The sequence below is a fragment of the Crocuta crocuta genome, unplaced genomic scaffold (genome assembly GCF_008692635.1).
Source record: "Crocuta crocuta isolate KB4526 unplaced genomic scaffold, BGI_CrCroc_1.0 scaffold153, whole genome shotgun sequence".
Classification (NCBI taxonomy): Eukaryota; Metazoa; Chordata; class Mammalia; order Carnivora; family Hyaenidae; genus Crocuta; species Crocuta crocuta.
The window spans coordinates 1,332,003-1,345,165 of NW_027529525.1; the positions used below are offsets into that span (position 1 = coordinate 1,332,003).

Genomic DNA, 13,163 nt, shown 5'->3' on the forward strand with positions numbered 1-13,163 from the left:
TAAAGAAAAGAAAAAAAAAAAAAAAAAAAAAAAAAAAAACAACAACAAGAAAAACAACAACCTTAACTCATGTACCTGTCAAATCTGGCACAAAAATGTATTTCCATAAGGGTGTATCACATGTGTTTTTCCTCAACCCTATCACTTTGTCCTCCCCAGTTATATGGTAAGAAGTATTACTTGGGAAAAAGTTCCAGAACTTAAGGCTTAAATTATATTAAATCTCATAGGATTCATTCAACAAATACATCCCAAGCACTGTTCAAGGTATTAGACATCCAGGGGAAAACAAAACATATTATATTCTGGTTTAGTATTTATTTTTGACACTATATCCACTAATCCTAACAAGAACAATAATAACAATAATAATAGCCACTTTTTACTGAACATCTACTATATGCTCAGCACTCTGCCAGGCTCTCTGTATATATTAGCTCATTTAATCTTTACAACAAAATTATGAATAGGTATTATTATTCTTATTTTACAAATAAGAAAGCTGAAGTTCAGAGTACTTCTCCAAGATCAGATCACTTATAAATGCTAGAGTTCATGAACTGATGTTCTTTCTCAAAAGCTATGTTCTTTCCAGTGCACCATGATCTGCACAAAACACTGAGGAATGTAGATGCTTGGCACTGAGGATAGGGCTATAAAAATTTCACTCTCCTGTTAAAAGAAGAAATGGGCCAGAGATTGCAAATGCAACAAGGAAGAAAAGGGTTAAAGGAAAGAATATATATTTTTTCTCTCTTCTGTAGTTCTAATTGCTTTGGGGGACCTGAAAATAAGACTACTGTCTCCAGTTCACAGTATTCATTTGCTTTCAGATGTGATAAAGCATTGGTGAAGTCTGCAAAGATAGGTCAGAGAACTAAAAGCAAAATGATATGGAGACATAAAATTTAGTGTCAAGGGATTATATCCTTTAAACAAGTTAAAAGGTAGTTTATTTGAAAGGATTTATCATTGTTTTTGAGAATGTTAAGTATGCCCTTGTTATACTGTTAGCGCCTACATAAATAGGTAAGCAACTTTTTATGTCACTGCTTTTAAGATATTGTTTCAAATGAGGAATTTCAGAAATTAAATGTATGGCAGTTTCTGACAATTTTATTCCAACTTGCAGATGAATGAAGATGTGATGCTTTCAAAAGATGTGTTTTCTGGAGCGGCAAATGGAATACATTTGAACTGGCTTAATATTTGAATCACATGCCTCCGTATGGTGAAATGAGCTTTGAACCACTGGAGAAACAGAGCCCGAATGTGCCCTCACCTCTCTCTCTTGCTGGTGTGGAGGTCCTTTTTCATGCCTTTGTTTCATCCCACAGGGACTAGTATGTCCCTTTTGTTGGCCTCCCAGTCCCTGCACGCATAATTAACAGACTTAAGCTGGAACACCGTCCTCACACAGAGACTCCGCCAGGCACCAGAGGGAGAACATGCACATGACTAGACCTAGGCCACTTAGGCATTGGCAGAGGCATTCTGAAACAGCAACAAGGAGCTGATGGCCATTCATCTTCAGAAGCTTGATGCAGGCAACTTCCTCTGCTCTGCCTCCCTTTCCCACCTCCTCCCACTGTTGAAGTGAATGCCAGGGCTAAGCATTTGGGGGAGGGGGCGGGAAGAAATCACTCTGGGTTAGGATCGTTTCAGCCACTCAGATAGAGAATTGTTGACTGTCATTATTTTTCAATAGGGTGACTCCTTTTTCCTGTTCAAGTGTTAGTTTGCTATGGCCTACAATAGAACATTTACAATGTCAGGAATTTGCAGACCAAAATCACATGGATTCTATTTTCTTAGAATACATTCACGTAAATGATTTCATTTGAATTGTCTCTACTTGGATGTATCCCTCAACAGAGTCAGTTCTTGCCACGTTTGCATTCAAAATTCTGTTCAGTCTTACTATATTCTAGTGTTTCCCTACACTAATGCCTTGCTATATTACAACGATGAAGCTTTGTATAATGTTTTTCCACAGAGGAAAAGATTTTGATAAACAATAACCAGCAAATGTTTTCAACAATAAACTTCTGTGATACTGTTTGTGAAGTCCAGTTATCCTTTTTTCTACAGGAGATACATTATACCAAGTGGCTGAAACCTGAATACTGCACATAAAACTTACACATTTGGTTTTGTGAATAAGCAAAATGTTACGTGTGAACTTAAATGCTAACATCATCTATTACAAGATCAAGCTTTGTCTAAGAAACCAAAAACAGTACATGCAGAAAGTTGTGTCAACACCTCTTAAAATGGGTAGTAATGTCTAGTAATAATTCAGCAACTTACTTAAATGAGAGAGAAAAGCTTACCTTGCTAAAGTCAACAGTGCTGTTCTCTCTGCTCACATCATTTTTATTTTCAACACAGGCTGGAGCAGACTGAGGAGAAACAACCTGACCTGCTAAAAGAAATTGTTATTACAGAATACAAACAATTACTTACAGAATTCTAGACAGATTGAGTGAAAAATTAATGTAGGCTAACAGAGGTTTCTTAATGAGTTTATGAGGTAAGCATGAAAAGTCAATATAAATAGATCAATATCAATCCAAATTCTCTTATTTATCAGTTACAGATAGAAATGGGAGAATTCAGTCAAGAAAAAGAAAGCCAGTTCTTAGATTAAAACTCTGTTACCAAAAGTTATTCTCTATGTAGAATATCATCTACAAAATATTTAAGTCTAATCATGATTTGGAAACATCACTGATTTCTAAATTTCATCCAAAAATTAATGACAAGTATACATGACATATATATACATGACAAGATAGAGATCGATTATGATTTAAGCTCAATCTGAAGAATTTTAACTGTAAAGATTTTTTTAAAGGGCAAATATCTTAAAGGAACACAGCTTGTTTATAACTTCTAGTGCATCTAAAAAATGAGAATATTTGAAAATAACTTTTAGAGATTTTTATATGAGAGGTCTAGCTAGAAATACCTTTTGCTTACACAGTACTAACACTTTGAATATGATTTTATCCTTGTTACCATGCAATTATATAAGCATACTGATATTGATCTGCTTGAGAAAAAAATCAATAACCTTGTATTGCATTAGTTTCCCATTAACACTAACCAGCAACTTCATTACTTTGTAGTCTTTTCCCATTAGGAAGATTATGACATTGGTTAAATGGACAGTAGAGGTGGGGATGGGACAATGGGTAATTAAATTCCATTGTTCACTAAATATGAAACATCTTTTTCAATCACAACTTATCTGAAATCTGCCCATACTCTGCAAATAATAAAAATTAACAAACTCTGCTTAATTTCACTTGTATCTCTCTTCTTCTTCCCTAATCTCTCCCCATCTTCACTTGTTACTTTTGCTGTGAAATGAGTAATGACAACCCAGGTTTGAAGCCTTGACCATATTTATGACCATAACAAACTGACTCCAAATTACTGCGCTAATTCTCCTCAGGCTTAGGAGTACTCTCTCCTCTCGCCCGCCTCTGGATCTACCTAAATTACAATTTTATTCAAAGTTCACCTTTACTCTCATCTTCTCCACTTACTAGAGTCTGTGCTTAACTGAACTTCTCTAAACTCCCAGTATATATACAAATAGAACCTTTTCTTTACATTCTCTCCTGAAATCCCACTTATTCTTTGTTACCTAGAAATTACCTAGTTTGACTTCAAATACTAGTAATTTATTTTCAGATATTACTATAATTTTCTTTTGGGAACTGTTAAGGCTCTCAGGCAGTGGTCATTTATTAGTAGGTACAATTTTTTTTATGTTTTAAAATCATTATTTTGCCAGAAAGTAATGGACTTAAGATTCTTCCAAACAAACATTTCTCTGCTTTTGCTAAACAAAGTAAAATAATACATTTGGTGAAGATTTTAAAAATGAATTTTTAAAGTAAATTTACCTCAGATCATGTGTGCACATTCTGATTATATCATATTTCAAGAAAAATGGAAACTTCAGAGAAATGACAGACTGAAGCTGCATCAATTATTTTCGTTCTCCCATTTCTAACTGCCGTGTGCAGCTATGACTGTGAACTTTTCATTAGCAGACATTTCATTTATCATTCTCAAAATAATAACTGTAATCTTAAAAATCCTTTTACATAATGCATTTGTGCAACTAACAGATGTCTTCAATCACCAGTTTCACATCATTTCTCCATATTTTCATGAATTAGAACATTAGATGTATTTAAACCTAAATTTACTGAATGTTCTATAAAATTGAGTGGTGAAATTCAAGGCATGGAAAAATTACATAAACATATTTCAGCTTTTTTGTGATAATTAATTTTATTTGGTTTAAAACTACATAGAGGGACAATTATTTAATTCAATCAGTAAATACATACAAAAAGAGTCAACCCAATTCAAAGTTACCAACTTCAAAGAGGTTTTATGGGATAGACGGTGTGCTGTAACTTAATACCTGAATAAACTGGATAGCCTATGTTTTCACATATGTACTTTAAAAGCAGAATATTTTATAAATTACCTCCAGCTCATGTGATATCTTTTAAACATTGGCACTAGTATTTCCTCTCAAAAATATTAACATTTTGAGATTCAAAGTTCTATTCTTGAATTTGTTCTATAGAACAAGAGCTATTCTTGTTCTAAGGTAATGAAAATTTTATAAAATATTATCTCAAAAAGGTGGTAATCAGGAAGAGATTTGAGTTCTATTTCTATGAATATTTGAAGTGATATGGATAATGACCTAGTGGACAGTATTTAATTAGCAGAAAACATAGTAGATGATGATAGGAAATTTCTTCAAGTTCTAGATTCTAGAGAAGTACACAGAATGTATGCTGATACAGGAAAAAGGCATAGAAACTACTAGCCTATGATATAGAAACATAAACCACAAATTTGATATATTTTATATTCCAGAGGTAATAGTTAAATAATAGTAAATATTAGTAATAAATATATTTATTCACATCATCAGTCCTACAAAGTTTAAAGAGAACTACAAATTTTATTTCTTCATTTGTATGTTAATTTGTTAAAATAAAATAATATAGACATTGAATATGTTTATCTTCAAGGCAGCATCTGAAAACTTGGCAGGATGCAAAAAAAAATGTATAGATATTGTTATTTAAAAATTCAAATGAGGAGTTTGTTTTGGGTTATTTTGAAACAATAGAAGCCTTGAAGGGACTTAAATTTTTGTTATATATCTAGATCTCTCTGCATACTTCAATATATATATAACTAAAATCATGAATAATAATCTATTGGATGACCAAAAATTAAATTAAAATAAAATTTATAACTATAGTCTTTATCTTTGTAACAATGATCTCTTTAGTTAATTCAAACAATTACTGACTTTTAGAAGAAGGGGAGGACTTGGATTTCAACACAACTTTTATTAACTTAAATACTATTACATAGGAAAAATCAGAGGTTTTGAACGGGCATTCCTTATTTTCTCTCTGATGTTTAAAACAATAGTCATTCACAGAATGACAATTTTCAAGTGGAGGATTGTACCTTCAACCAAAAGTGAATATGTTTACTAAAAAATAAAGAATTTGCCAGAATGTTTTTACCTCCAGGACAAAATGGTATAAAGTTAGGATTAGCACTCACATATATGTGTGGAAGCTTTATGAATGCTAATTTTTATGACACTTTTTCTAATCACATGCCACAATGCTTGTGAACATGCACGTTTTTGTCTATTTCTTAATATTACCTTCAATTTGCCCACTGATCACTATTCACACTAATGTATCCTGTAAATAAGTGTCATTGCCATATTTAATCACATGTTATCATAATATCTAAATAATTTTGAGCCATGAAGATGACTATTTTTTAAAAAGAGACATTTATTGACTCATAACCTAATTATATCTAGAGTAAATTATCCAAAAATTTATGAAGAGTGGACATCATCAGTATTGACTAGGAAATGGTCTTGACTGTATCAATATAAACATGTAAGAAACCTAAATTCATGCTATATATGTTTATTTTTCTAGCCTTTGAAATTCAATTAGTTCACCGTTTTAATCAAAATTCTAATATTTATCATACATCTTATTAATTAAAGTGTATAGTGTATAGTATATAGTATTCATTTTAGCAACTGCTTGAATTGATTTTCTTTTGAGTCATGAGTTTAGTTTTTCCTCTGGACTTCCATGAGGGAGCATATATCAGGCAGATAACAAGTTATTATAAACCATGTATTTTTCCAAGGAAAATTATAAAAGATGTGGGACAAGCATAGGAGAAAACAGTAGTTCAAGTAACTACTAATTAGAAAACGAAAGCTCTTCCTTTCTACCTGTTACTTCATAAATTTTTCATTAAATCCATTGTGAGACTGGCATAGTCATTTCCTCTTCACAAAGTTATAGGGAAGGAACATGAGATTATGTTAAAAGTACCATTTTTTTAACTTCAAGTAATGTTAGTATCATTAAAGTATATCATAATGGAAACACGACTGTAAAATACAGCCTCAAAATATCTGTTAAGTATTATATTAATTCATTTAATCCCTTGCCTACAGTTTTCTTCCTCTTTAAATAAACTATGTATGTAATTACTGTCAAATAGCAACTTTTACATTTCTACTTGGCCAAATTCAAATCAAGAGGAGAATAATATATTGCACAAGTATATCATTATTCGCTACTGCTTAATCCACTGAAACTCGTGTGTATTGAAGGAAACTGGGATGAAGACATAAAGGTACATTACTATTAACCTAGAGACCAAGCTGATTTACACTACCTCAGAAACCTTCAACGCATTTAGAGTACCCAAAGGGTAGGAGATGAGGGAGGTACAGAGATGAGATGAGCCTGTTAGAGACAGACACAAGACAGAGCAAAATAAAGAAATATAAAGATGAATGACAAAGTTACATACATGTGTAACAATACATTTATTCATGGGAATAGAAAACATGAAGAAAGAAAGGCTAAATATTTAGAAAATGTTGATTAGGTGAGCTACATTTCAAAAACATAAAAAGTATGCATATAATTAAACTTGGAGAAAAATTAGTATGCCTGAAAATAATTAATGTAATATAAGAAAAAACAAATTTAAACACATCATATTAGATATATTTAGTTAATATCAAGTCTCGATATTTCAAAACTCAGCAGCAACGATATAGCCTCTTAACAGAACCATCACGGTGTCAATAGTCACCTTGATTTTTTTTTTTTTTGGAACAATGGAAAATACCTTTATTATACAATGTTTACTTCTGTCACCTACATGAATCTCTAATATGTTTTCTCTCAAGTAATTCTAAGAATTATGAGTCTAGTTTTTTTTCTTCAAAGGTAGAATAGTATGAGACATCATTTTTAAATTCTTGGTATCTTACTTATGAGACCATGGCATTTAAAAAACACGAAAGCATATAAATATCTAAACACATCAAAACATCATACATATGAAAATAAAAAGGACAGCATTTGTAAAAAGAAGAGATCATAAGGCAATAGAACTGATTCCAAAAGCCATAAGTAAAAATCATTCACAATACACATGTATACATTATTTTAAGGGCTGGGATTCACGCAGGCCTAAAGGATCAACTCATATCCCCATCATTCCAAATCTAAATGTCCTGCAGTCACTTATGGTTTTGAGAGTAAGTCAGAGACCTTCTGATCTGTAACTCCTTGAGATCCTAAATAAAAGATACAACTGGGAAGTATTTATAGTAGGGGGGACAAAAGATATATGAAGGAAAAGAAATATAGAATTATTAGAACACAGTGGAATGAGAAAAGCTTGCACCTGAGCAAATTCAAAGTCTTAAGTTATTTTTGAAAATAGAAATGTTATCAGTAGGGTAATAATACTTGATATGAAATTTGTAATCCAAATGTCTCAAAACGTAACTGAATGCATGACCTAAATGAAAAATACATATACTGATATATTTACTCTTTAGACCATTTAACACAAAAGTCTTATTTCTATTTTTTGAAAGTCCTTCTCATTTCAAGGAATTCTTTGAATATTCTCGATATATTTATTCCAAGTACTTTCTACCCATATCTTTTCTGGGGTTTTAATGTTAAAGAAGATATTATTTTCCTATTATTTTTTGCTGTTGTTTTGCCAAATGTAACTGTCACTTTTTATTGAAACATCAGAATCAGACATTTAGTTCTCACAGTTTTGATGCTTAATGAAAAGTGAAAGTTAAACACAGCATGGTGGCATTAAAATGCACGGGAGATCCATAGCATCCTGCATCTTGGCCCTTAAGAGAATGTGCAAAACACCAAGAAAAAAATTACACAAGAAAGTAAAGCTAACATATTTAGAGGTGAGGCTGACAATTACTACAAATCACTAAAAAAGTTATGAACAAAATAGTGCAGACTTGGGTAAGAGAGGAGCCTGGAAACCACTATCTTGCAAATTAAATCTATGACATGGGGAAGATCCACACTTGAAACTCAGACTGAAATATCCAAATTTAATTAACCCTTGGGATTACTACCAAGGTAATATGCTCAAGGAAAAGTCAATGAAGGCAGCATAAACCTTATCTAATATGACTCTTTTAGACTTCTTTCCATACCTATCAGCTCCCTTTTGAGGGAATTGCAACTGTTTCAACTTAGTATATTAACTAAGAGGGGGTTTATTTCCATCCCTATGGTGGGGAAGGAAAACGTTTCTATTTTCAAGGTTCTAGAAAATCCACATTCCATTTAATTCCTGTTCTATAATCTTAAAAGAGTTGATCTTTTTGCAAGCAATTCCCTGCTGCAGAGATTTTTTTTAATAATAAGAATATTATTTTCAGCCTTTTGGATTTCTTGAAATCCTTTTGCATCTCTCTGTACTACTGAACAAAAAAAAATAAATCCTTTTTGCATATGCTGAAATAATGTCAAATCTTTATCTACAGCTATGAATTTCGATTTGTTTGTTTATCTAGAATTTGTCAGTTTTTAGAGTTCCTAAGTAGATTGAGAACCTTAGTAATAAAGGTCTTTCACACTTTTTTTCACTTCTGGATAGGAGATTATTTCTCAACTGGTGAAGTCTATACATATTTTCAGAATTCTCAACACACATAATTATGCAAAATGTATGAAGAAGCAAAACAGAGTCACAAGGAGGTGTTATAAGCCCAGGCTTAGAAAACCATTTCTGACAGCATACCCTACAACAATACTTAATTGGGTATATGAATCTTATTAGAAATGTTTCCAAGTTTTGATTACCCTAATGTGTGCCTCAGAAAGATCTCTATGTGTTTAGATAAAGACTGATTATACAGATGGTAACAGAATCACTTCAGAACTACTCATGTATTAGTTTTCAGAAAAACTAAGTATTTGCCTTAGTAAGGCAAAAAGTAGGCTTTTGGAAAACTTTGTATCCCTTTGTGTCTATATGTGGACTTGTGATTCAAGGCTATAATTCTATCATGTATACCAGAAGTTTAAAGCAGTAACAAGTAGTGTGCCTAGGTCTACGTGATATTGCAATAAATCAGTCATCCAGTAAATTCATTACCTTCTTCCCTCTGAGAACAAAATGCAATAAAATTATTTTATAGTAAACATTATCCCCAGTGAAATTTCAAATACAAAGTATGGCTAGTTCACAGCCCATGAGCCTTGAATTTTTAAATAAGCACATGTCCTTCTTATAGACATATGTTTTATGGTATGGGCTCTATTAAAAGTAATGAAATGAAGGCAGAATTTATAAATGTGCTTATTGATAGAGAATTAGTTCCCAGAAATATTTTAATAAGGTCTTTAGAATCATGTAGATATAAACCCAATGTGAAAATTAGTAAATATCTAAATCTGTTTTTTTAAGATCATCATACCCAAATAAGCCTTAGTATTATAAGGATAATAAAAGTACTACATTTAGATTGCCTCAGAATATAAAAGCTTCATTTTGTCATTTTTATGTATGACATATTTTAAAGCAAATTGTGATTTAGAATATGAATATATTTTAAATATGTGCTATGATTCAAAGCAAGTTATAAATTCTCAAACTGCTCAGTGAATCTACAAACACAAGTTGGTATATGTCATAAAGAGCTTTACTGAACTTACTACTGGTGTCCCTTGCTATGCATACATAGCGTGTCCGTATGAAACCTTTTATAAGCTAAAATGGCATGAAGTGAAGAGTATACCCCACTTTCTGAAAGTTTGCCTTGTGCCACTTCACTTTGAAGACCTACATTAGTACAGTAATAGCTTTTTTCATAAAAACAAAATCCTCTTTGGATTCCTTTTGGTTAGTGAAAATAGGTACCAATGGAAGTTTTTCATAAAAGTCAAGTGGAATAATGTGAACTTTTAGAAAGTGGGGGATACCTGTATAGGCACAACTACAGACTGCTATATAATGACAATGCCTTATATTCAGTTATTGAAGCATATTTTAAAAATCAAATAAAAATACTTCAAAACTCATTTTGCCATGAAGAACTGATTCTATGCTCTGAAACAATAGTACATCTAACCATCTTCAGTGACTTATTAAAGCATTTCTTACAAGTATATGTTTGATTCAGTAGCAGGAAAATTGGTTTAAAACCCCACTTAAAGCAAAATGAGGTTAGAACTCATTTTCATGCATTTGTAGTTAAGGCATCACTAAAGCTTTTGACAGAAGTGAAATGACATAAAACACTCCATACAGTAATATACATGCTTTAGTGCATTTGTAGCAATCTGAGTCTGTCTAGTAAAGCATTTGAAATGACTTTTCACTAATTTTTTTTGTCTTTTAAAGCTGGAAACTTTTATAACTGATGAAAGTTTAACAAATTCATATCATCCTTATGATAACTTTATTTTTCCTTCACAACGCTAATGTAAAGGATGGATGCAACTAGAGATTCCTAAGCAACTTTCTAGTGTAAATGATGAAGGTTCAAATAGAGGCAAGAAGAGAACAAAACACACAAGAAGGAGAAATCAGTCTCAAGCACAAACCACAAAGAGTAAGTCCTGATTGCTAGAAAACAGTGGTTGGTGTCATCTCTGTGGGTGTGAGTAGATAGTAAGTAAATGCGGCTCCATGGACAGCGAAGATGTAGCACCACAGACAGCAATGAGCCTATGAGCTGGAAATCAGGCTTCATATACACAGAGCCACTAGCTAGTGTTTCCAACCATAATCTCTCATGGAATTTGCCGACTATGAACAACACGAAATCAGTATCTTTTTTCCATGAAAACAATAATCGATGGTCATTATTCATTGTAACTAAAACAACCATAACTCCAGCCTTATATTACGTCTCAGGTTGTGGGACAAAGACTAAGACTTTGACTGGGATACAACTGATGCTCGGTTTAACGTTCACTGCGTTTGAGTAGGTAACTTCTTACTAGATAAAAGTTTCTTTTGCAGTCCTTCATGAGCATTTCAGGAAACTTAAATTCTTTGTTAAAATTTCTACAATTTGATGCTTAGTAACCAGACTATATACATATATAAAAGAAGTCATTCTACTACAACAACTGAAAACTACATTTTCAAATAAAATATGTTCTAGACTTCGAGGCACTTTGAAATTTCAGATACCTATAACAAACATAAACAGTACAATAAAGAAACATTTACCATTTTTATCCATGGAATTGGGTTCTGATTGTTTCTTGCCAATATCAGCAAAGGAACGAACAATGGGAATTCTATTGGTGAGTTTTTTCTGATTCTGGTGGTGATGCTGTTTCATCAGCGCTTCATGGACCCTGTGACGTATGTCCTCGTTGAGCTGACCTGAGCTTACTTGTTGGTCAAGAACCATGTCTGAAGAGGAAAGGCGAGAAAAGATTAGCACAGCATAGAATGCAAGCAGCAAATCACTGAATCCAAATACGCATACCCTAGAAAATATTATTCATCTTAAAATAGAATGAACTCCTTTAAGAATCTCTTGATAGGGTCTTACAAACAGAAATTTGCCTCTTTTTGTTGAAATGTTGCACAAAAGTGTCTACGGAAAATTTTTTACTATAAGCTGTTCAATTTTAAGTATGTAATAATTTCATGGAGGGTTATTTTTTAAATGGACATAGTTGCATTGAGAGCAAAGCACTTTATATTCTCAATTATTCACACTGATGGGAGGAAACAGTAGCAGGGGTAATATCAATATAATTACTATGTTTAAAATTGTAAGGTGGTTTTATACTTATATTTTAATATGGTTTTTCTCTCTTTTTCTAGCAGAAAATGACTTCCATATTTCCTCTTTAGGTAAACAAAAGTCCATCTGGAAAAATCTGATTCAGGGAGGCTTAGGCAGCCATCTAGTCAATTGCATTTGGAGAGTAAACAACTCTCACATTTATATTAAGTCAACCCCTCATAGCTTCCTTGAAAATATGTTTATATTTAAAAGGTCTATAAACATAAAACAAAGAATAAAGGTGAGATTTCAGAGGCTATAATTAAGCAGATTGATATTTACCATAGTAGTGTCAGAAACACCTATAAAATAAGTAGATGAGTAAAACAATTTTAAGTTTCTTGGTAATATACAAAGATCACTTCAATGAACCTCATTGTAGGAAGAGGGAAAGTAGATGATGGAGTAGGAGGATCCTGAGCTTACCTCATCCCACAGATACATCATGTATCTACATTTACACAGTTGACTCTGCAAATGGACAGAAGACTGGCAGAATAGACCTTTCACAGCTACTCAGAGAGAGAAGGTGATATACAAAAGGGTAAGAAAGGCAGAGATAAGACTGGAAACGAAACTCCTAGCAGTACTAATCACAAACAGGACTAAACATCACCAACATGGAAATGCAAGAGGATCAGACCCCACACCAGGCAGTCCTGGCACTAAGGACCCACACTGGGAAGAAAAGTCTCTGAAAACCAGCAGGGCTTAATTCCAGGAGCTTTATAATTAGCAGGCTTAATTCCAGGGGAGCCTTAGGGCAACAGGAAACCTGAGTCCCCACTCTTAAAGGGCCAGCATACCAAATAATTAATTCAGCTGAAAACACAACACAGAAGAAGCAGTTTGAAGTGTCTGGTGTACAGGTGAAGGAGATTTATTGCCATGTACCAGAGGGGCAGGGATCTACAGGAGATTTCACTGGGAGCAAAAGTTCTGCCAGGAGATGTTTCTCTTC

General features: G+C 32.8%; 1 protein-coding gene across 2 annotated transcripts in view; it reads right to left on the reverse strand.

Annotated features, from left to right (window-relative positions):
• The window catches only part of SLC4A10 (solute carrier family 4 member 10), a 203,480-nt gene that overhangs the window by 106,522 nt on the left and 83,795 nt on the right, over window positions 1-13,163 (reverse strand). Inside the window, exons 6-8 of one of the 2 annotated variants that reach the window (XM_077760991.1) lie at window positions 11,632-11,820; window positions 2,334-2,425; window positions 1,283-1,372 (exon numbers count right to left, since the gene is read on the reverse strand). In XM_077760991.1, the coding sequence (XP_077617117.1) occupies window positions 1,283-1,372; window positions 2,334-2,425; window positions 11,632-11,820 (371 nt within the window). The remainder of the gene's footprint in view (window positions 1-1,282; window positions 1,373-2,333; window positions 2,426-11,631; window positions 11,821-13,163) is intronic. The other variant, XM_077760992.1, reaches the window with a different exon arrangement.